At 51.6% G+C, this 24784-nt stretch overlaps 2 protein-coding genes across 2 annotated transcripts in view; one reads left to right on the forward strand and one right to left on the reverse strand.

Annotated features, from left to right (window-relative positions):
- Positions 1 to 1270: 1270 nt before the first annotated feature.
- On the reverse strand, positions 1271 to 13756 carry LOC102448064 (surfeit locus protein 4-like). Its single transcript, XM_006139164.5, has 6 exons — positions 13554 to 13756; positions 5932 to 6118; positions 4808 to 4884; positions 3378 to 3421; positions 2682 to 2868; positions 1271 to 1757 (listed from the first exon to the last, which is right to left on the reverse strand). Exons 1-6 carry the CDS (start codon positions 13602 to 13604, stop codon positions 1491 to 1493), a joined length of 813 nt encoding a protein of 270 aa, XP_006139226.1. The 5' UTR covers positions 13605 to 13756; the 3' UTR covers positions 1271 to 1490.
- A 156-nt stretch (positions 13757 to 13912) lies between these two features.
- CACNA1A (calcium voltage-gated channel subunit alpha1 A) overlaps positions 13913 to 24784 on the forward strand; it is a 252419-nt gene continuing 241547 nt past the window's right edge. Inside the window, exon 1 of the mRNA XM_089774768.1 lies at positions 13913 to 14720. The gene's annotated coding sequence lies outside the window, so the exon portion shown is untranslated. The remainder of the gene's footprint in view (positions 14721 to 24784) is intronic.

Consider the following 24784-nt stretch of genomic DNA (forward strand, 5'->3'; position numbering starts at 1 on the left):
GTCATCACTAGACCCTCAGCTAAGGCTGCTTCCTTCATGTTTTGCAGCCAGCAACTGCCCCTTCCCCCGAAACCTGGTGTTGGTCTCTGCCTCTCTCCCTTTGTCTCTCCCCCTGGGAATCCCGTTATCTCCTCTGGCTGAGCCTGGGTGTCTGGGTTAATACACATGTGGGTGAGTCGGGGGAATCACACATCACAGCGCAGGGGGACCCGGGTACAGAGCAGACAGCCCCCCCAATGTCACGATAAGAACGTACGAATGGCCAGAGCGGGTCAGACCAAAGGCCCATTTAGACCAGTGTCCTGTCTGCGCACAGGGGCCAGTGTTAGGTGCCCCCAGAGGGAGTGACCAGAACAGGGAATTGGTACATGATCCACCCCGTTGCCCATTTCCAGCATCTGACACACAGAGGCCAGGGACCCCCTCCCTGCCCAGCCTGACTAACAGCCAGTGACAGACCTGGAATTTATCTAGCTCTTTTTTGAACCCTGGTAAAGTCCAGGCCTTCACAATCTCCTCTGGCTGCCGGAAACTTGACCACACCCATGATAAGCAGACATCCGGCTAACTAAAATCATGCCGGACCACGGAGGTTGTCGGTCCAGAGTGCCGACCCGTAGCAGCAGAATACTGCAGACACTGAGCCATGAATAGCTCATCGGCCATTTTAAAATCACGTCTTTCTGGGGACACTGCGCACTTATTCAGTTCGAACACTGACGCATGTGTGAGAAAAGTTCTCCGTGTTAACGCGTCAGCATCTTCCTGCGATGGTTTGCAAAGGCTCCCCCCTCGCCCCGCCTTACGGACCTCCACGGCATCCACCGCAAAGCCATGGAAGGCAGGCCTGGGCATGCCCAGCGTTTAGGGTGAATGCAATGCTAGAATGTCTGAGCTGGCTGGGTGCGTGTGCCGGCGCAGCCATGGACAGCCCTGGCAAGCTGCAGCTTTTCTGCGGCACGAAGCACCAGGCTCGGGACGTAACTCTGAAAGGAGGGTGTATCAGCAGCAGGAAGGAAGCTACCTCAGCGCCCTCTTCCAGGCGTTCTGGTCAACTGTGCTCATGACCACGCCATTAATCCAGGGCTCCGCAAGGCTCTGCTGATCCACAAAGAAGGAGACTGCGAGGTCAGAGGACGGGACATTCTTTTGGCCTTCTTTATACGCCCCAAAAGGGGCCTTTTATAGCAATCCAAGATCAGACTAGCAGAGGGGCTTGTGAGGAAGTCAGGCCACATGGGATGGACCCGCGCCCAAGGCGCAAAGGCTGTCGAATAGAATATATGTTTTAATTTACACATGTCTCCACCCGGATAGGAAGAAAAAGACTCTTCTATCCTGATAAGGCAACAGTGAACAATGATAAACCGTCAGAGAACCGAATGGGGGGGCAGGAAAAAATAATATACAAGTGGGTCTAAGTTTAAAAAAGGTGTAAGGAAAGATTCCCACCCCCGTCTGTCCCCAGCCACCTCCCCATTCTCCTGTCTTCACCACTTCTTTTTGTGCTCATCCATCGAGACGCCTCCTGGGCCCAGAGCCACCACCAGCAGCAGGCCCCCTATGACCGACATGGTCTGGAAAAAGTCATACTTCAGGAAGTCGTGGAGGGGTCTGTAGGTGGGGATGTTCCAGAATGCATTCTGTACCAGATTGATCACGAAGAGCCAGAGGACTAGGGTAAGGGCAGCCAGCTTGGTCTTGAAGCCGATGGCCACCAAGATGATGAACGCCATGCCAAAGATGTCCTGGAAGATCTGGGAGAGGGGAGACATCAGGAGACATGAGCACCTGCCCAGCTTTATCTATCCTGGGAGCTGAAAGCATTTCCCACATGGCAAGTCCGTGGCAGAGCCAGGAACAGGAGTCAGGTGTCCTGGCTCTTGGGTCCCTGCTCCAGCAATGCTCCTCCCTCTAGCTCATCAGCTGAATTCCTCCTCCACAGGTCACCTTGCCCCCGCCCTGGCTAGTCTCTCCCTTGCGCGGGTTTTCCTCCTTCAACTCTTCCGGGGAGAGGAGCTGGCTGCACACGGAGAGCTTGGCATGCAAAAGAGGTGGCGTGGCAGAACAGATGAAATACTACGCCGTGCAGCTCCCGGCACTAACTCAAAGTGGGATCAGGCAGGCTAGGACTAGGGATGTAAAATGCCATTGAACTGGTGAAATGGTACCCACTGCCCCTGCGTTTATCCGATTCAAGGGCTGCATGGGTTGGACTGGCCTCCTTGCTCACTAGGGTTGGGCTACAGCAGGGGCTGCTGGCGTCTAGTCTGCATAGGCTGGGCCACGGGCAGGGGGGCTGTATGGGGTACTGGTCAGCCATCACCCAGCGAGCACCGCCATTACGGGTAATGCCCCCCAGGTAACCTTAACCGACTCCCCGCTGACATCCCTAGTTGGGCCACCAAACGCCTCTCCCCCTCCCCACTAAGCAGCGGTGGAGTAACTCCTCCCCACACGTTCCAAACAAGGCGAGCAGCCACCGCACTGCTGATACTGCTGCTGGGCGTGGGTTCCAGGGGAGAACCCAACAGCACTGAGGGGGTAACCATGGAGGGAAGCAGCACTGAGGGGGGGCCCTTTGCTCCGGGGCTAGGGCATGTCTAGCCCCACCGCTGGATGAGCTGCCTGGAGCAGTGGGAGCCCAGGGCAAGCGTCCGGGGACGTCAGAGGCCACTTACGGTGAAGGCGCTGAGTTCGAAGTGCAGCAGCGTCATGAACATGAGCACGAGCAGAAGCCTCCCCCCCAGCTGCATGTACTGCCGCGGGGAGATGTCATCCATGGTGGGGACACCGGCAAACATGGACTTCCCTTCCGAGCGGGACTCCGCGAGCAGCAGCAGCAGCCCGCCGCCGAGGGCGAGGTTCCTGCAGCAGGGGGAAGGGAAAGGCTCAATGGACCATGGAGCTACTGCCTTTGAACCCGAGCGAGGCGGCCGCCATGCCAGCATGGAACCAGGCACATTGGGCTTCAAAGCAAGAGCCCAGCCGCCCTAGCTGGGGCTGGAACAGACTCATTGCCGCTGTGGGTCGGGCACAGCGCGGGACTTGTAGCACACGCTCGCCAGCGAGTTACACAAGCGCCTGCCAAGCCGCGCTGCTCATCTCTAGCCCTGACCACCCTGCACGTGGGTTCAATGGTGAAACCCGAACCCCAGCAGAAGGGACAGAGGCAGGGAAACTGAGGCAGAGTGGCAGAGACTCGCCCAAGGTCAGATAGCAAGTCGGTGGCAGAGCTAGGTCAAGCACCCCAAAGCTCTCTCCTCCACTTTTCCTGTTCTAATGGCTGGAGTCAGAGGTTGTCTTTCGGAGCCAGGCCTGGCCCTCATTCCTTTGTGGCTAAGTAGCCCCAATTCCATTCACCCTCTGGAACTCACCTCATCAGGAATTTGAGGTCCCATAAAATACTGTAAGCGACTGTCTGCAAAACAGAAATCACCGGCTTAATCCTTGCGCCCAGGGCGCAGTCCAGCTGCTGGCGCCAGGCGCTCCCAAGGAGCTATCCAAAGTCAAGCCCCCCGGGAGAGGAATCAGCTTCACAGAGTGGGAGACCTGAGAGGGGCTGTGGGGCCATGCCCCACCCTCATCAGTGGGGAGCACGTTGGAGTCTTCAGGGTATTTATTCTGCACGGCTACAGCTCCCCTGCCCCCGGGAAGGGACAGAAACCCTGAGTGCTTGTGACATTTACACAGTCGACTGCACAAAGCTGTAGGGAACAGTGCGCAGGGAACAGTCCTGCCCCAGGGAGGACACAGCCGAAGGGGACGCAGCTTCTAGTGACAAGGCTGCGTCGACACAGCCCTGTCGCTAAACGTCAGCGTGCGCGAATGCTGATTGTCGGCACTTTTGCTGACAAAATACCCCCCCACAAGGGGGTTTCTCTGGGCCCGCTAACAAAGCAGCGTTCACACTTTCACTTGCTGCGGCAAACCTTTGCCATTCACGCGGGATAGGGGGGGAAGCACCGTGAATGACAGAAGCTTGTCGATGGAGCATGTAGACATAGCCTATTAAGGGACCGTCAACACATGACCATTAATCCCACCTAAGGGAGGGTGTGAATTTAAAGCAGATGCACGCCTCTTGAATATCTCCACATGCGACGCTCTTTTCTTGGCGTAAGAGTGTTTCATTCTGAACTAGCTTCATCTGCTCTGGAATGGGCAGGTCGCCTGCACTCTGGCACAGCTATGCCGGATTCGTTCCCCACGTAGACAAGCCCTAACAGCACGAGGTCATTGGTCTCGCTCCTTCTCTAGCTTTTATGGCTCTGGCGCTCGTATCAGGCTATGTCTAGACTGCAGGCTTCTTTCCGAAGGAGCTTTTCCGGAAGAGAGCGTCCACACTGCAAAAGCGCATCGAAAACGTGATCTGCTTTTTCGAAAGACAAAGTCCACACTGAGTGGACACTCTCTCGCATGTCAGCTGTGATTACTATAGACCAAGTGGCCACCAGGGTACCCGTGCTTTTTCCTCTTTCCTCTTCTTGCATAACCCACTCCCTCTTCCCCGTTCACACATGCCTTTTTCTGAAAGAGCTCTTTCAGAAAAAGGCTTCTTCCTCATAGAACAAGGATTACAAATGTCAGCAAAAGCCCTCTGCTCTTTTGATTTTCTTTCAGAAGAACGCGATTGCAGTGTGGACGTAATTGAAGGTTCTTTTGGAAAAAACTCTGTAGTGTAGACATACCCTCAGTCCACAGGCTTAGTGCCCGCTGCTACCAACCCACTGAGCAGCCAGGGGAATCTCTCACCCCACACGCCTGTCTGGAGCAGCATTGCGAAGCTAGCCTCTCCCCCACTCACCTGCATGAAGATAATCCCAAAGAGGCCAAAACAAGCGTAAGGAACAAACCTCCTGGCTAGGACTAGAACGCACCCAACTGCAACACAGACACAGAGAATGAGAAAAAAAAATCAGCATCAGAGGCAATGCGGGAAACAAAGCATCTTCCATCATCTGCATGAGGGCTTTGGGGCATTTTGCCACCAAGGTAGGACACCGAGGGGGGAGATTTTCACTGCCAACTTGGGAAGCCAACCATGCAAGTCTTATTAGAAGAGGAGCTTCTGCCAAGCACAGTCCACCTTGTAGGGGCATTTCCCTAGGTAACCTCAGAGATCTTTGTCCAGAGGGATGGTGGAAGGTCACAGATCTACAGTCTACTCCAGAATCTACCCCCGCCTCACTGCATCTCTTCGGAAAAGTCATTTCCCCGTTCTGTACCTCAGTTTACCCACCTGCATCACAGGAACATACCATCCTGGGACACATGAAATGTAACCCTACGAGATGCCAGTCTGGAAGGTGCCAGACAGACAGAGTGGGGTTATGTCAAAGATTTCAGGTTCTGCACTGAAATACTGCCTCTGTGTGACGCTCAGCATTGGCAGAACTGCGGGAGAGGCCAGTGAGGGGAAAGGTGGGAAAAAAGTCACCTGTGTACAAACCCAATGTGTACAAACCCAACAAAATGGGGAAAAAGGGGCGAGGCTGCAGTACTGCAGAAGAGAATCTGTGGGGTAGGGTGGATCACAAATTGAATTCAGGTCAACTGTGTGATGCTGTTGTGAAAAAAGCAAATGTTCCAGGCTGAATTAACGGCAGCAGCATCCGTAAGACGTGGGAAGTAATTATTCCGTTCTAGTCAGCAGGGGCAAGGCGGAGCACTCAGGTGGAGCACTGTCCAGTCCTGGACCCCACACTTCAGGGAGATTAGGAAAAACTTTCTAACTCTAAGCACTGAAACGACTGCCCAAGGCAGGCCATGGAACCTATCACTGGACTAGCTTAGACAAACACCTGTCAGCAGTGGTCTAGGTTGCTTGGTTCTGCCTCAACATGGAGGGGCTGGATTAGATGAACCCTCGAAGTCTCTCCTCTGACCCAGGTGCCCTCAGAACTGTGACGGAGGCGCGAGGGCTCTTACCCAGCTGTCCCGACATGTTGAGTAACACAAACAGCGTGGCCAAGACGGTGCCGCTCCCCCACGACATGTTGATGTAATCCCGCTGCTCGTTCCACTGAAACCACATCCGTATCCCGTCCTCGAGGAAGGTGCTGATCAGGCAGAGGTGAGCCAGGTGAGGTAGGTAGCGCTTTGTCCCGCGCAGGAACTGGACGGGGCAGATACGGCCAGAGGAGGAAGAACAAAAGGCGGCATTGGAGGGTCATAAAACAACGGCCCCTGGTAGCCGAAGCAGCAAGTTGCCAGGTTACCCAGCTCCAACTGTGATACTACTTTGGTCAAAGGAGAATCCCAGGGCACCTTGCCCACTTCCATTAACCAGCCTTTACTTCGCCTCTCGGAGGCAGGGATCAGAGATGGGGAAACTGAGGCAAGAGACACAACTTGACTCTTCTAAGGTTGTAAGAGTCAGCCCCGGCTCTGACCACTCCACATGTCTTCCCAGAGCCAGGAACAGAACCCACAAGTCCAGATTCCCAGCCCCTGCTCTACCCACTAGAACACACTCTCCTTCCAAAACCGGGAGCAGGTCCTAAGAGCCCCAACTCCCAGTTTAAACTCTCCAGAAAAACATACACCAGGACACCAATGAAACGGGAGGACTGCGACCCCAAGAGCAGGTAATTCACACAGCTCGCCACTGTGCATTAGTCCCGTACAGCAGAGACTGACCGAGGCAGGGGAGGAGACTGCGTAGCAGCTACCATAAGATTTGCCCAGTGCGCTCGGGTCCTTTACTCAAATACATTTTGTTTTTCTTCATTTAAATCATCGCTCTGGGGCGTGGCTGGGGAGGAGGGTGCAGGCTGCCCCGAGGAGCGAGGACAACCCCAGCCTTCTCTCACCGCAGCAGCTTGGGGCCAGGTGAGAAACGCCTCTCCATGGACACTTCAACTGCAACGGGCACAGCTGTGGGGAGGGGTGCAGGTCCCCTGGCTGGAGGATAAACAGACACACAGACAAACTCTCTAAAGTATAGTAGATAGCTGTCCTTTTCTCCTCCCGGCTCCTGCTGCCCCAATGGAGTTGTAGCTGTCCCAGTCCGTGGTTCTGCCCCCTTGTCGTCATTTTGCAGTGTAACTTCCTCCTACCAGACCCCTCCCTTTACATTTTACGAGACACAATCGAATTGCAGGCACAGCCTATTGGCCTGGCATAACCAAACTCTGACTAGGGATGTAAAATCCCGGTTAATTACTGAACCTGTTAAATGCTAGGTTTAACCAATTAACTGATTAAGATGGGAACCCAGTGGGAGGTTGCCACTTTCCGGCTGCCCCCCTGGCCATGCGGGGGCTGCCGCTGCCTGCTCCTGACACCCACGCGGGGCTGAACCCTCTCTCCACCAATGGTGGGCTGCAGGCATGAGGCTGCTCCCAGGTACCAGTTAATTGATACCCAATAAAGCATCATCTGGTAAGGGTGATGCTTACCGGGTAACCGGTTACCTGTTCACATCCCTAACCGTGACCTTGCTTCAAGTTATGACAAGAGGAAACCTCATTCCAAATTTGGTGGTCCTAGCTTTCACCATTTAGGGAATTTGTGAACAAACGGACTCACAGTTGGATGGACAGACGGACACACATTTCTAAACTAAGTAGAACGATTAGTCTAGAAGCATCTTCCACTGTTCCGGAGGCGCGTAGCCAGGCATGCCAATTCCTTGGAATTGTCTCACGTTTGAGGTACACCTCCCACGCCCCTGCTGATTTCGTGGGCTTCACCTCACATCTCCATGTAGCCCTTAACCTCTTGCAAGATGGGGCACAGAGGGGATGATGGGACTTGTCCAAGGCTACCACGTTAGTTGGTGGCTGTGCTGTGGAAAGAGCCAGACCCCGCGGGGAAATAAAGCAAAACGTATTCGGCGTATTGCTGCAGTGCCCCAGAGCGCCAGTCATGGATCCCCCTGTGCACAGAGACGATCCTCACACTAACGAATCGCTAAGTCAGAAACTACAGACAGTCTCAGGCCAGGGGTAGCCACCAGATAACCTACCCTGACCTCTGTGATGTAGTGGGAGGTAACCTGCTAACTCTCTGGCTGCTGTCTGTAGCACCACCGAGCAGACTAGCGATGAGTCACTATGCAAAGAGGGTATCCCAACTGGTTTGGCCAGCTGACCCCCATGGAGTGGAATGCTGTCCTGGCTGGGGGGCAGGGCTGGAGGAGAGGGACTTAGTTCCTGGCTGGAAAGCAGGGGAGAAGGAACTGGGGAGGGGGCTGGGATTCCCCTATCTCAAGGGGGACTCTGAGGCCTCTTATCCCCCAGTTCCTGTAACCAGATTACATCTGTGCTATGCTGTATCCTGGAGGAGCAATAAACCACCCTCAATTCTACTGGCTGGTGGAGTCTGTTTGTGCCATTTCGGGGTGCAGGAGACGGGGGACCCCCAACGCGCCGTCACAACCTCCTATAAAGAATGGGCAGAAAGGTCCATCTAACCCAGCAGCCTGTCTCTTGACAGTGAACAATGCCAGGTGCCCCAGAGGGAAAGAACAGAGCAGGGAATCAACAAGTGATCCATCCGTGGTCACTCTGGCATAGCACAGGCCGCCTATAGCACCTACACATGAAGCGCAACAACCAGAAGTTAAAGGAAAGTATTACCGCCCACAGCTCTCCAGAAACGGAGCTCCAAACTATCCACATAGCTGAATGGTTCACACGTCCCAAACCCTTCCAGAAAGCCCTTTGCTTCTTTCAGTGTGCAAAAGGGTAAAGCAGGACACTCGACCGCAGCCGATGTTCACTGACACACCCTCTAACACACCTCCAGTGATACGGATACCGTTCTTATCACTGAGTCTATTAAATAACACGGGTCTGTCTCTCTTTTTGGGGGAGGAGGAGGAGGGAACGGAGGACAGCAAGGAAAGAAAAGACAGGGAGGGGAGACAAGCCCACATCTGACCTCCTCAAAACTTCTGAATTAGACGTGAGGAGGAGAAATTCTCTGATTTGATCTGCCCATACACTGAATCGTCGTCTCCAAACAACTCAGTATTTTTAATGAGCTCTTTAGTCCGGAGTGACAAACTGGCTGGTCTGGAGGCCAGAATACTTTCTCGGTGGATACAACACTACACAGGCAGCGGCAGTCTGTCCCATGCACCCTCTAAGTTACGTACACGTAATATGCACCTTCCATCACCATTCCTGCGCTGGATGCAAGGAACTACCCTGTAACCAGGGCAATGCTTTCGCCTGCAAAAGGTGCTCTGTTACGCAATAGGTGCCTTCCCAAGGTGGCACAGAATTACTGGTGGGGTCTGTGGATAAGGCAAAACTATCAGTTCTAATTGAGAATCTCTCAAACATTAAGGCCCTGGTTGTGAAAGCATAAGAATCTGTAAGGAGATGAACAGTATTCTAAAGCATCATTAAAAAGGAGCTTTCTTCACTCTGTACCCGCTAGAGGACACCATATTATAGCATGGATTGGCTCCAATCACATTTAAAACACTGCTCTTTTTGTAGTGTAAGTAGGATTTAAAAGTGCCCATGTGAATAACACAGGACACTGCATGTGCTATCTAAGGAGCTCAGTTTAACTTTAATCTGCATGTACTTCTAGTGTGAGAGAGAGAACAGTGCCAAAGAAAACTCACTAGCTCCACATGCCAGAACACAACGCTGAGGAAAAAGCCAAGTGGTTTGGCTCGGTCTTGGGCATGGGTTCCCAAACTGGGATGGGGGTGGGGGGGACATAAAGAAATTCCGGGGGGGGGGGGAGGGGTGCGAGGTGACAGCCCCAGTTTTGCTGCTATTTTTGTTTTTTGGCCCCTGTCAGTTCCTTTTTTTTTTCCCCCCTTAACAAGTTTTGCTGCTATGGGGGGTGGGGGTTTCTCAAAAATCAAAAAGGGGGCGTGATGCCGAAAAGTTTGGGAACCGCTGGTCTAGGAGTAAGAGTGAAATTCTATAGTTTGTGATATATAGAAAGTCACACTATGATCTAAAGGTCCTCTCTCACCTCAGAATCTATGGACCAACCTCAAATCCCTTCTGCATTACTTACATTTCTACAAGGAGTCCGATGGCACTTTAAAGACACATTTGTTAGGAAAAACTTAAAAAATGACAAATAATTAGCAGCACCTGTTTTTTAAGTCTTTCCAGTTACAGACTAACTCTGCTACCCCTCTGAAATTTATTAGGGTATTAGCTTATGTTTCAATATTCTAATAAATGTGTTCGGTTTAAAGTGCCATCAGACTCCTTGTTGTTTTTGCTGAAACAAACTAACACGGCTCTTTCTGCGAACTCTTACATTTCTATAATGCTTCCCACCTTGAAGGATCCCAAAGCACTAGTTGGCTACAGAGATTTATGGCCCCTCATGTCTGTCAGGTTTGAGTAATCAGTTGAGTCAGAACCAGATTAATCCCCAAATCCCTGTTGTCTGAAACTGGCTTACATCCTCTGAAGTCCATTGGTTATGTTAAGTGCGCTCATATCAAAAACCTTGCTTATCGGTGGCGCTCAGCGCAAATATAAAATCTGTGGCTGCATCCGCTCCACCATCTGCAAACACGGTCCACAGATATAAAGTAGATCTCCGCAGACGGGAGGGGCTCTGTTTATCCGAATGCACTTCCTATCTTCCTGATCTTTATGGGGAACAGGAGATAGTCTGCAGTGGAGGTAGGCTGAGCAGGAGAAAAGGATGTAAAAACAGCTTACAATAGTTAACCAGTTAAACGATTTGTTTAACCAGTTAGCCATAAGTGGTGGCAGCTGCTGTCCCAGCAGGGGTAGCTGCTGCCCTGGCCCCAGCCCCAGCCCAGTCCAGGGGAGGGGGCCTGCTGGCTGGGCCCTATAGTTAGATGACTACATACATTTTCCCCCCACCCCTGCTGCCTCTGTATCAGGGGCAGTGGGTGGGGGGAAATCCAGTGCCTGTGAGGAGCTGCTTAAAAGCCAGCTCCCCATGAGCACCAGATTTGCCTGCCCACCACCACACACTGCTGCCTCTATGAGATAGAGAGGCAGCAGTGAGGAGGGGGAGCGGGGCAGGCAGGAGGTTATATGCGAGGGGGGCCAGCTTTCAAGCAGGCTCCCCTCATGTGCTGGCTCTGTGGACCTGCCCTCCCCCGCATTGCTGCCGCCTACAGGAGCCAGTGCTGGGGAGAGCCTGGGCCCACCGTGGACAGGCATCTGGTCTGTGAGGGGAGCTGTTTTTTAAAAGGGCTCCTCTCATGGAACAGCTCTGCCTGCCACCCCATGCTGCTGCCTCTAATACAGAGGCAGCAACCTTGAGTGTCAGGGGGCTCCCTAGTAGTGGGGCCAGCCCCACCCCGGGCACCTACTGAATAGCTGTGTAACCGCTAAGATTTCATGCAGTTACACAACTATTCAATTACAGAATATCTAACATCCCTACCAGTAAGCATGCCAGTAAGGCTAATACTTACCAGGGAACCATTCTATCTCTAGCAGGAGATGAAGTCAGAACGCTCAGATTCCAATCTCAACTCTGCCACTTATTCACTGCATGACCATGGGCAAGTCACTTCTGGTTTCTTTGCCACAGCTTTGACTTGCCCATGGTCATGCAGTGAATAAGTGGCAGAGTTGAGATTGGAATCTGAGAGTTCTGACTTCATCTCCTGCGGGATAACACGGGGATAACACCTATATTTCAGGGGCTACGAGGTTCACAATCAGTTAGTGGACAGACCAAAGATGCCAGCCAAATCTGATTATTACATAGAAGCAATCAGACGCAGGTGGGAATACTGGGTTACTGCTGCTGTGGAAAGGGACTGAACTAGTAATCTGAGGATTCCCGCTCTCCTTATAGCTGACCCCTTGTCCCCTGACTACAGTGCACAGGAGAATAAACTCCTTGTTTCCCCCTTAGGTTTGTTTATTTGGAGCCAATTGATATCAACTGGATGTAGTCAGGAAGGCAGGTGTTTTAATCCCATCAGATATATTACCTCACAGTTCAAGGCACAAAAAGAAAATGCCAACTCATATCAACAGATCACCCCATGTTGCACAAGCCTTGCTCCCTAGACACCTATGAGTACCAGTCAGGGTCACTTACTCTTTGCCCCTGTTCCGCCCCCCTCCCCATTCTCCATCTTTTACCTTTGACTAAGGATGTTAACTAGCAGTTAATTTACTAGTCGAGTAGTCGGTGGAATTTCCATCGACTAATCAATAGGCACTTCTGCATTCCTCCTATGAAATGTACAAGTGCCCCCCAGGAACGCAGAACTCTATGTGTAGCCTGGGGCCAGCGGAAGTCCCGCTGACTCCAGGCTACAGGCAGGTGACAGCTTTGAAACATACAAGAGTCCCCAGCGACTCTTGTGCATTTCAAAGCAGCAGTGCAGCATGGAGTCCGGGGTCACTGGGGGCTTAAGTGTCCCCCGCTGACCCCAGGCTCCATGCTGCACTGCCAATTTGAAATGCCACACGGAGCTGGGGTCAGCTGGGGACTCTCCAGGTGATCCCAGGTTCCGTGGAAATGCTGCACTGAAGCCTGCAATCAGCTGGGGAGTCCCCAGCTGACTCCAGGCTCCACGTGTGGCAGTGCCACACAGCTGATGCCTGGCTCAGCTGTGCAGCGCTGCTGCTTTGAAGTACCCCTCTTCCCCCCCTTTGCTGCCTCTATCTGCTAGACGTAACGGGGGGGGGGAGGGAAATTGACTAGTCAACTGACTATCTGATAAGCATAGATGACTAGTCCTTAACATCCCTACCTTTGACCTCACACCCACTCTTCTTTTTCCATTTCTTGTCCCCAGAAAGCAATTGTGTGCTGGGCTTAGTGAGTCCTCCCCCTGAGCTGGGGTTAGATGCGGGGGGCCTAGACCTCCCTGACCCAGTATGACAAACAGAACCAGCCTTGCAAACCCTGGGCTGGGTGCCCCGTACCCCACTGAGAACCGGGACATGTTGTCTCTAAATCCCCCATGTGGGAAAGACCTTCCTACTGGGGGGCCAGACAACAGGTGGTACAGCCCTCCCTCCAAGCATAAGGGGGAGGAGAAGCAGGTGGTACATCCCACTTTTCTTACAAGCTCCCCTGGGAAGAGTGGCTGGTACATCCCCATCCCTTTGCCACAGCCGACCCCAGGCTGGGGGGGGGCAAGTAATTGGTACACCTCCCCCCACCACACACACAAGGGGGAAAGCAGGTGGTACATTTGTCCCCCCATTTTTGATAGATTCCCCCAATACCCTCCCCACAGTGGTACATCCTCCATTACTTCTCTAAGGGGCAGGTACAGCCCCCTCCCCCGGGGTAGATGGTAGATTCTCCTCACTCCCCCCCCCCCCATCCACCCCTGATGGGGGACTAAGTGGTACGTCCCCCCTTCACCATGGCAGAGGCGCGGGTGGTACATCCCAGGCTTTGCGACCCTGCAGGGAGATGCAGGAGAGACGAGGAGTCCTGCGGCCCCCTGCAGCCTAACCGACGTACTGGAGCATGAGACCCCCCTTCGCCAGGTGGTATCTCCCACCCGCCACGGCTCCCACGCGGGAATGGACCAAACCGTTCCCGGCCGGCGGGGGCAGGCCGGCCCCAGCTCCCGCTACTCCAGGAGGGGCCGCCCCCCTCACCTGGTCTGCCAGGTCCTCGGCAGCCCCCATCAAGTCTCCATTGGGCGCCATGGTTGGCTCCGGCCCGGCCTCACGCTCTCAGGGGCCGAGAGTGGGGAACAGAGGGGGCGTGGCCGACGGCGAGGAGGGGGCGTGGCCAGAACGCAACCAGTCACAGGAATGCATCCCACCCACAGCGGGTCACGTGGGCTCGCTCGGCCATGGCTACCGAGGCAGACCCGTTCGCTTCGCCTCGGTAGCCAGGGCAGCCGCGCCCCCAGGCTTCAGAGGGGGGAGGGGCCGAGCGCTATCGCCGTCTTCCCGCCTTCTGAGGCTGCGCTGCGGGCGGGAGCGTCCCCAGGCTGGAGCGCGGGACCCCGCCCGGCCACGCGCCCACAGACACCAACGGCTCCCCCCCTTCCCGGTCTGGGCATGCGCGTACAGGCACCAACGGCTCCTCCCGGCCACGCGCCCACAGCCACTAACGGCTCCCCCCTCCCGGTCTGGGCATGCGCGTACAGGCACCAACGGCTCCTCCAGCCACGCGCCCACAGCCACTAACGGCTTCCCCCCCTCCCGGTCTGAGCGCGCGTCCACAGCCACCCAGGGCTCCTCCCCAGCTGGAGCCCCCACACCTGACCAGGGCATCTCCACAAGCAGCCCCAGTGCCCCACACCTGGCCACAGCACCCCACGCCCAGCCATGGGGCTTCATGCCTGGCGTGGCAACCCTGTGTGACCTGGCCACCTCACGTCATGAGCAGTCGTGCGCCTCGTGTCCAGCCACGGCCACCTCCCTTCCTGAGCGGGCATGGTGCCACGCACCTGTGGGGCCTCATGCCTGGCCACTGCCATGACATATCATACCCGGCCAGGGCCAGCGTGCCCCCCACACCCAACCACAGCACCTCATGTCTGGCCCCGGCCGTACCACCTCCCCCACAGCCATGGACTCACCACCTGAGCCACAGCCACACTGCCTCTTGCCACGCCACGGCCACATCACCTCATGCCCAGCCAGGGTGCCGTCTGCCAGACCTCAGTACCTCACACCCAGGCTCGGCATCTCACGCCTAGACATGGCAATCGTACCTCACATCCGGACATGGCATCTCTTCTTCAGCTCCACCACGGGACCAACACCTCGTGCTCAGCCACGGCACCTCGCACCCAGCTGGGGAAAGTACAGGTAGGAACTGAAGAGAAACAGTCAAATGAAAAAGAGCCCATTCAGTTATATCCCATGAAGGCAGAGAACTAAATACTGACAAATAAGTGCTTGTATACAAATGGAAAAGAAGTCTAAATACAAAGATGGGTGAACTTGAGTGCCTGGTGGTAAATGAGGATAGTGATATCATAGATATCACAAGCTGTTGGAGTGATGATAATCAGTGGGACATGGGAATGCCAAGGTACAAACTATATAGGAATGAAAGAACAGGTTGCACTTGTGGGAAGTGGCAAGATATGCGAAAGAAAGCATAGAGTCAAATATAGTAAAAATCTTAACATTAACACAGACTCTCTATGGCTACGTCTTCACCACAAGTTCTTCTGGCAGAAAATACGCTAATGAGGAACTCATTAGCATAAGTCGTGATCTCATTAGCATATTTTCTGCTGTTTCTTTTTGCGCAAGGGGTTTTTGCGCAAAAAGAAGCTGTGTGGATGTGGGTTTTTGCGCAAAAACCCCTTGCACAAAAAGAAATGACAAAATATGCTAATGAGATCATGACTTATGCTAACAAGTTCCTCATTAGCATATTTTCTGCCAGAAGAACTTGCAGTGAAGACAAAGCCTGTGAGTAGAAATTAAATGCTTGAGTAATACAAGTATAGCACTAGGAATGTACTACTGACCATCGGATCAGGATGTTTTGAAATTCTTAGGGAGATTAGAGAGGCTACATAAACAGACGATCCAATAATAATTAGGGATTTCAACTTTTCCTGTATTAAGAAGGAATATGTCACCTCAGGATGAGCTATAGAGATCACATTTTTAGACAGCGTTACTGACTGCTTCTTGGAGCAGCTTGTCCTGGAACCCACAAGAGAAGAGGCAATTCTTGATTTAGCCCTAAGTGGTGCATAGGAATTGGTCCAAGAGGTGAATATAGCTAAACCGTTCAGTAATAGCGGCCATAATGTAATTAAATGTAATATCCTTGTAGGAGGGAAAATACCAAATAAATCCACTACAGTAGCATTTAATTTAAAAAATTTAATGAAAAAAGGCAGAATCTTGTTAAATGGACATTAAAAAATACAGTCACAAGAGTAAAATGCCTGCAAATTGCATGGAAACTTTTTTACTCACACACTCTCTCTCTCTCTCTCTTTGTCTTTCTCTCTCTAGTATAATTAGGCAAGTCAAAAAGAAATTGAAGAGCAAGTAGCAAAAAACACAAAAAAGCTAACAACAAAATTTTGTAATTACCCTGCCTACCAATCAGTGGGACCACTAAAGGAGCTCTCCAGGAAGATAAGGCCATTGTGGAGAAGCTAAATTAATTCTTTACATCAGTCTTCACTGCAAAAGATGTGAGGGAGGTTCCCACGCCTGAGCCATTCTTTTTAGGTGACAAATCTGAGGAACTATGCCAGAATGGGTTGTCAATAAAGGAGGTTTTGGAACAAACTGATAAATTAAACATTGAAAAGTCATCAGGACCAGGTGGTATTCACTGAAGAGTTCTAAAGCAACTCAGATATGAAATTGCAGAACTACTTATTCTGGATATAATGTATTTGGACTTTCAGCAAGCCTTTGATAGGGTCCCTCACCAAAGGCTCTTAAGCAAAGTAGGCAGTCATGAGATAGAAGGTTTTCTCATGGATCAGTAACTGGTTAAAAGATATGAAACAAAGAGTAGGAATAAATGCTCAATTTTCTGAATGGAGAGAGACAGTGGAGTCCCTCAAAGACCTGTATTGGGACCAGTGCTGTTCAACATATGCATAAATAATCTGGAAAGAGGTAAACTGAGGTGGCAAAGTTTGCAGATAATACAAAATTACTCAAGATAGTTAAGTCCAAAACAGACTATGAAGAGTTACAAAGGTATCTCACAAACAAGAAAATGGCATATGAAATTCAGTGCTGATAAATGCAAAGTAATAAACATTGGAAAACATAATCCTAACTATGGCTATGTCTACACTCGCGGCTTCTTGCGCGAGTAATATGCAAATGAGGCTAAGCGTGGAATATCGCCGAGCCTCATTTGCATACCTAATGAGCCACCATTTTTTTTAGAAGAGGCTCTTGCGCAAGAAGGAGCGTCTACACTGCCCCTTCTTGCGCAAGAAAAACCCTCTTGCGCAATGCTGTTACACCTATTACTTTCAGGAAGAACAGCATTGCGCAAGAGGATTTTTCTTGCGCAAGAAGGAGCAGTGTAGATGCTCCTTGCGCAAGAGCCTCTTCTGAAAAAAATGGTGGCTCATTAGGTATGCAAATGAGGCTTGGCGATATTCCACGCTTAGCCTCATTTGCATATTACTCGTGCAAGAAGCCGCGAGTGTAGACAGCCTATATGTGTAGAATGATGGGGACTAAATTAGCTGTTACCAGTCAAGAGAGAGATCTTGGAGCCATTGTGGATAGTTCTCTGAAAAAATCCACTCAACATGCAGCAGCAATCTAAAATATTAGGAATTTTAGGAACTGTTAGGAAAAGGATAGCTAATAAGACAGAAAATATCATAATGACACTACATAAATCCATTGAATGCCCAAATCTTGAATACTGTGCACAGTAAATACATTAGAATTGGAAAAAGTATGGAGAAGGGCAACAAAAATTATTAGAGGTATGGAACAGCTTTCAAAGCATTGATTAAAAAGATTGGGACTGTTCATCTTAAAAAAGATATGAGTAAGGCTATGTCACTGGTACCAGGTTATTTCAAAATAACTTATTTCAAAATCATAACTCCCAAAATAACTATTTTGACATAAGCTTATTCCTCTTCACAAGCAGGAGTTATTATTTTGAAATTACAAGCCCATTATTTTGAAATAACAGGGTTGGTAGTGTGGACACTCGCCTTGTTATTTCAAATTAAGGATGTTATTTCTAAATAACTCCCCAAAGTAGACATGCCCTAAATGGGGATATGATAGTAGTCTATAAAATCATGAAAGGTGTGAAGAAAGTAAATAAGGAAGTGTTATTTACCCTTAACTTAACAACCAGAGATCACTCAATGAAATTAATAGTTATCTTTCTGAAAACAAACATAGGAAGTATTTCTTCATGTAACACACCCGTGGAACTCATCAACAGTGGCCATCAAAACCTGGAAATGATAACACTGCCTCTAACAATAATTTTGGGGTGTTGTACCTGAACAGGACATGCACAGGGTTTCACGCCTTAAACAGCAACAGTGTCATCTCAAACACACTGTAAGCAATGATGTCGCCTCAATGGAACCACATGGATGGTCTGCATTTGGCCAGTAATATATCACTGCATAGCTCTCTGCCTCCTTCTCCTCTCCTTTCAGTCTCTGGCCACATGGTGGTGTCACAAGCCAAAGAACCTAAGCAGCATCAAGTGCAGAGGACCACTCCATTGGCTGTTCTCCCAGCTCTTTGGCTTTTACATTTAATTCAAAGTTTATTCCAAAGCTCCAGGTGTTTGATCTCTGCAGGGTTTGATCAGAGAGATGCCAGCTCAGCAGTGTCTGATGACAGAGGTCCTGTCTCACCAGCGGAGGCACAGTGTAGAGTCTTTCTCTACACCCAAACATCCTGCCCCACTCGCTTCATCTTAATGTGCATATACCCCACCTAGGGGAGATTGAGGGAGTTCAAGTCTCCATGGCCCTTTCAGTTCTTGGGACATCTGCTGAGGCGGCCAGTGGGGGGCAACATGGGAACAACTAGGGTTTGCCCAAGATCTTGGGTGCTCTATATCACTGGGCCCCTCGTCAGTTTCCTTCAACCGTCCGCGGCCGCAGACGGACCTAGGACGCGCTCCCTCTCCGGCCTGAGGAGAAAAGGGAATTTCATTTAGAAATTTGTTTGCCACTTGGCAGTTTATAGTTAGGATAGTTCTTAGTAGTTTTTACTTAGTTAATTAGTCTCAAGTTCCTTGTTTCCGTCCTAGTTTATTTTTTTGCAGTAGCCTTTCAAAAAAAAAAAAAAAAAACAGAAAAAGAGAGAGAAAAGGAAAGAATAGACAAAATGCCTGGTTTCAAGAAATGTTCCCAGTGCCAGGAGGCCATGCCGGACTCAGATGGGCATTCGCGCTGCGTTAAATGCCTAGGGGACGGGCACATTCCTATGAAGTGCCCTCACTGTATGAAACTGACAGCCCGCGTTCGGCGCGATAGAGAAATGAGGCTGAGGGTGATTTTATTCAACAAAGCCCTCCAGTCTGATGCGACCATGTCTACTCCCACTACCTCGGGAGTTCACTTGTCCCGTTCACCTCAGAAGGACCTCAGCAATGCCGAGCCACAGCCCAGGACCGTACGGGACAGACCAGGTACCTCTGGCTCTTTGCCGAGGCACCCGACAGAGAAGCCAGGCAAGAGCCGCAGTGCCTCAGCTCCGACTTTGGTCGGATCAAAAGGCCCGATGCGGGCTCCCTGTAAGGGACCGCGGGCAGACTCGGCACCGACAAAGGCTCCAACGGTCGGGCCACAAACAGCAATGGCGGCTCCGGCACCGGCTGATACTGCGCATGCGCAGTCAATGACAATTCCGCCGGCACCCGTGCCCACGGAGCCAGCTGATGAGACCTTGCTCCCTGCGGTGCCGCAAGCAACAGCACCGACTCAGGCACCGCAGGCGCCCAGCAGCACCGTGCAGCACTCTGCACCGCAGCCTCCTCCGGCATCGGCACAGCTGTCAACTCCCGCGGCACCGCTGATTCAACCCCAGGGCAGCCATGCGACCGGGACTACATCACTTCAGACGGCACCGTCTTCTCCCGCAGATTGTTCGATGCTGAATGAGGTGCCCTTCAAGTCAAGACGCGTGCGGACCCCTTCACTCACGCCTGAAAGGGCACGGTTCTCTCCGGGACCATGGTCACCAGCTTCAATCTGCTCTGGGAATCATCGTGCTTCTCGCTATATCTCCACTAGAGATCGATATCGTAGATCGCCACAGCGATCACCGTTGTACCATCACTATCACTACCACGACCAGCAACGCTACTCCTATTATTCTCGTTCACCATCTCGTTTTTCTGACAGATCTATATCACCGAGGTCTTCGAGACATTCGAGATATTCACGTCGATGCGAGGAGTCTAGAGCCTACATTCCTAGATGATCCCTGACTCACAGTCGGAGATGTGGCCGTCATTATGATGACCCTCGGTGTTCTCATAACACGCGATATCCACGATCACGATCTCCGCAAACCACACACCCAGCGTCTCCACCTTGTGCGCCTTCGCCGGCGATTCCATCAGTGCCTGTGGAAGGCACGATGCCAGTTCCTAGTCAGGACACGTATGAAAACAACTACACTCCAAATAGGGAACCACAGACCCCTGACTCTCCGGCCAACCAGTCATCTCCGGACGATGCTGTCTTTCCTGGTGAACAACCCCCCATGGAAGATCACAAACAGTTCCAGGAGCTCTTTGCCAGAGTGGCACAATCTCAGGGTATCCAGATTACGGACGTACAGCAAAAGCAACATCCCTTGCTGAAGAACTTGCAGTCCTCACAAAAATCAAAGCTGGCTCTACCCTTCGATGAGGCTATCCTGGAAATTGCAAATGATATATTGCAGACCCCCGCCACTTCTTTACCGACTAACAAGAGAGCGGACAAGAAATACTTTATAAATCAAAAAGGGATGGACTTTTTGTTTACCCATCCCCAGCCAAATTCCCTGGTTATGGACGCCGCCCAGCAAAGATCAAAGACGGCCCAAAATAAAAATACGGCAAGTGATAAAGAGGCTAAACGCCTGGACATTTTGGGTAGAAAGGTGTATTCTTCCGCCACCTCAGTTCTCCGGATGTGCAATTACGCCGCCCCACTTGCCAATCACGACTTGGATAACTACTCTAAGTTAGTCCCTCTTCTAGAGCACCTACCAGACTCAAAACGCCAGATCTTGAGGGCAGTAATACAAGAGGGCTACACGACAGCCAGAACAGCGCTTCAGATTGCCCTAGACACGGCTGATGCAGCAGCTAGAGCCACGGCTACTGCGGTAGTTATGCGTCGCGGGTCATGGCTGCACCAAGCAGCTGCCCCGAGGGAGTTATTAAGCAAAGTGGAAGACTTACCTTTCGATCGTCAGTCTCTCTTCGCCCAGTCCACTGATCAGGTGTTCCACTCGGGCAAGGACTCCCGTACAACTCTTAGAACGCTTGGCATGTACTCGCCTCCGTATAAACGTAAGAGGTATACACCCTACAACAAACAGAGATCCTTCTCGTACGCAACATTCCGTCCCAAGTCATATGAACAACAGAGACCAAGACAACGCCAGCAAAAGCGAAGACAGCAACCTGGCAAGACTTCCGGTCAACAGCAGGGCCGGCAACAGGTTTGATGGGTCAGTCGAGGGACTGCGTGCAACTCCTTTGTCGGGAGCGTCACACAATCAGGTAGCCTTATTCCATCATCGGCTGAGGCCTTATCAACATCGCTGGTCTCTGATCTCCACCGATCGATGGGTCAACGACATAGTTGTTTCAGGATATGCCATCCCTTTCAACTCCATTCCCCCCCACTTCCCACCCTCCCTGTTGCTTTTCAGGGACCCCTCTCACGAGTCTCTGCTACAGCAAGAGGTGTCCCGACTACTTACTATAGGAGCCGTGGAGAGGGTACCCATTCAATTTCGGGGGAGAGGTTTCTATTCCACGTACTTCCTCACTCAGAAGAAGTCAGGGGGTTGGAGGCCTATCCTGGACCTGCGTCGACTCAACCGCTACCTGAGAAAACAAAAATTCAAAATGGTCACTTTAGCTTCTATCATCCCGGCTCTCCACAAAGGGGATTGGTTTGCGTCCCTCGACTTACAGGACGCCTATTTCCACATAACCATTCACCCGGCCCACAGGCGATTCCTTCGTTTCGTAGTGGGCGCGGAACACTACCAATACCGAGTGTTACCCTTCGGTCTGTCAGCAGCACCACGGGTGTTTTCCAAAACTCTGGCAGTGGTAGCTGCCTACCTCCGATGCCTCAATATCGCGATTTTCCCGTATCTCGACGATTGCCTATTAAAGGCCCCGACTCGCGAGGAGGCTACGTGGGCAGTGACCACCACCACAGCCGTATTCGAGGCTCTGGGCCTCATAATCAATGTCGGCAAATCGTCCTTGGTACCAAGTCAAGACTTGGAGTTTATCGGCGCAAGACTCGATGCACTGAGTGCGAGAGTATACTTGCCTGCAACAAGATTCCAGATGATTCGGGACTTGGTACGTGCGGTCTCAATTGCTCCCAGATCCAGCATACTGACTTACCTGAAACTGCTCGGACATATGGCTGCCACCACATATGTGGTGGCACATGCGAGACTTCACCTACGCAGTCTCCAGCATTGGCTGTTCAAAGTCTACACACCGGGGGTACACGCTGTGAGCAAGACCGTGTCCATTCCCAGACAGGTCAGGACTTCACTAATATGGTGGGACAACCCGCAAAATTTGTTATCAGGGGTCCCTTTCCACGCACAAAGACCCACAGTGCAGATCACAACAGCTGCTTCTCTGATCGGTTGGGGCGCACATCTGCAGCAACATCGAGCTCAGGGACTCTGGTCGGCACAGGAGTCGCTCCTACACATAAATCTCCTCAAGCTCCGAGCTGTATCCAATGCATGCAGGCACTTCCTTTAGAGGATCCGAGGTCATGCAGTCCACATCCTCACCGACAATATATGCACGGTGTACTATATCAACAGACAAGGCGGGGCCTGTTCACGATCCCTGTGCGCGGAGGCGATACGACTGTGGAACTGGGCGATCCACCACAATATAACCCTTACCGCATCGTACCTCCCAGGCAAAGACAATACCATCGCTGGTGCCCTGAGCAGACACTTCCTTCCTCAGCACGAGTGGGAGTTATACAACGAGGTGGCCCACGATCTCTTCCGTCTCTGGGGGTTCCCGAGTATAGACCTCTTTGCCACTCATCACAACAAGAAGTGTCATCATTACTGCTCACGGGCAGGTACCGGCAAGAATTCCCTGGGGGACGCTCTTCTGCTCAATTGGGGATCTCACCAACTCCTCTATGCGTTTCCACCTCTTCCTCTCATTCCGAGGGCACTGGAGAAGATAGCGACAGAGGGTGCAACAGTGATTTTCATAGCACCCTTTTGGCCTCGGCAGACTTGGCTGACACAATTGTCCAGAATGTCGGTCGCTCAGCCACAACGACTTCCACTGATGCCCAACTTACTGTCTCAGCAGCACGGGTCGATGCTACATCCGAGCATCGATCGCATGCATCTTACGGCATGGCTCCTAACTGGTTTCAGCCACCGGAAATGACTTGCTCTCAGCAAGTGAAACATGTGCTTATGAATAGCAGACGCCATAGCACTCGCAAGGCCTACACCTACAAATGGCAACGGTTCCAAGCGTGGTGTCTGGAAAGGGACTTCGACCCTCTTTCTTTACCGGTGCAGCATACTTTGGACTACATCTTCCATCTGAAGATGGAGGGCTTAGCAAATGCTTCGTTGAAAGTGCACTTGGCAGCAATCTCGGCCTTCCGCCCGCACATCGATGGACATTCGCTATTTGCTCACCCGTTAGTTAAGAGGTTACTAAAGGGACTTGATAACCTATATCCGGCCTTCACAACCCCTCCGGAACCGTGGGACTTATCTTTGGTCCTGGACGCATTAACTCGTCCCCCCTTTGAACCATTAGCAACTTGCGACCTGCGCATGCTCACAGTGAAAGTGTCATTCCTTCTGGCAATCACGTCAGCACGTCGGGTTAGTGAGTTGGCAGCCCTTTCAGCCGATCCACCATACATTTTATTTTCTGAGCAAGGGGTTCTGCTTCGCGTTCACCCTCCCTTCCTTCCGAAAATAAATTCTCCCTTCCATGTAAACGAGCCCATAATTCTGCCAACATTCTATCCGAAACCTCATTCCTCGCCAGAAGACTCACGTCTACATACCCTCGATGTTAGACGAGCACTGGCCTTCTACCTGCATAGAACACGCGCCTTCAGAAAGTCTCGGCACCTTTTTATAGCTACGGCGGAGCGCTCCAAAGGTCGACAGCTCTCCGCACAACGTATTTCCAATCTGATCACCTCCTGTATCTCGCGTTGTTATGCCCTACGACATAAACCCTTACCAGGACGACCTCGCGCTCATTCCACCAGAGGCATGGCCCCATCTACTGCGTACCTTAGAGGGGTACCATTACAGGACATATGCCGTGCAGCAACCTGGTCATCCTCGCTCACCTTTGCCAAGCACTATGCTCTTGCGAACATATTGAGGAATGATTCAACGGTGGCGCAAGCAGTCTTGGCCACAGCACAGAGACCATAAGTCCGAAGCACGCCGATAGTGCTTGACCATTGCTCTGTACTCACCTCGAGTGGAGCACCCTCAGGGACACTACTCGACGAAGAAGAGAGAGTTATTCACCCTGTGCAGTAACGTCTGTTCTTCGAGATGTGTGTCCCCGTGGGTGCTCCACGACCCACCCTCCTCCCTGCTTCGGAGCTTCTGTTTATCTCTTTCAGATGCTTCCGATTGGGAGGAAACTGACGAGCCGGCCTGCGCTCAGCTGTAACGGCGCGAGGCAACAGGAGCGCATGCGCGGGCCGGCAGGGCTACTGCTGTGGAAGTTTCTCCGTTTTGCGGCGCCGGGACGGACCCAGCATCTCGAGTGGAGCACCCACGGGGACACACATCTCGAAGAACAGACGTTACTGCACGGGGTGAGTAACTCTCTCTTATTTAGCTGAATTCAAAATAGCTTAATTCAGCTTTTGGCGCTGTCTACGCTGCAGAAAGTCAAAGGAAAAACGCTCTTCCTCCGACTTGCCTTAATCCTCATGAAATGAGGGTTACAGAAGTCAGAATAAGAAGCCCGTAATTTCAAAATTATTTCAAAATATAACAGGCTTGCTGTGTAAAAACGCATTTTGTCATTTCTAAATAATGTGAGTTATTTCAAAATAACGCTGCAGTGTAGACGTGCCTTTAAGCAGCACCAAAAGGGGAAACATGAGAAGCAGCTGTCTTCTGAGAAGCAAGATGAGCTTACAACCTTGACT

The sequence above is a fragment of the Pelodiscus sinensis genome, chromosome 31, assembly GCF_052426305.1.
Source record: "Pelodiscus sinensis isolate ZL-2025 chromosome 31, ASM5242630v1, whole genome shotgun sequence".
In the NCBI taxonomy this organism is placed as follows: domain Eukaryota; kingdom Metazoa; phylum Chordata; order Testudines; family Trionychidae; genus Pelodiscus; species Pelodiscus sinensis.

What these genes read in the sequence shown, in the direction of transcription:
- LOC102448064 (XM_006139164.5), bottom strand. Translation starts at nt 13,604, where the DNA reads ATGGCGCCCAATGGAGACTTGATGGGGGCTGCCGAGGACCTGGCAGAC. An exon ending in TTGGGATTATCTTCATGCAG is followed by an intron (nt 3,422 to 4,807) that starts GTGAGTGGGGGA and finishes TCTGTTTTGCAG; the next exon opens with ACAGTCGCTTACAGTATTTT. An exon ending in TCGAACTCAGCGCCTTCACC is followed by an intron (nt 1,758 to 2,681) that starts GTAAGTGGCCTC and finishes CCCCTCTCCCAG; the next exon opens with ATCTTCCAGGACATCTTTGG.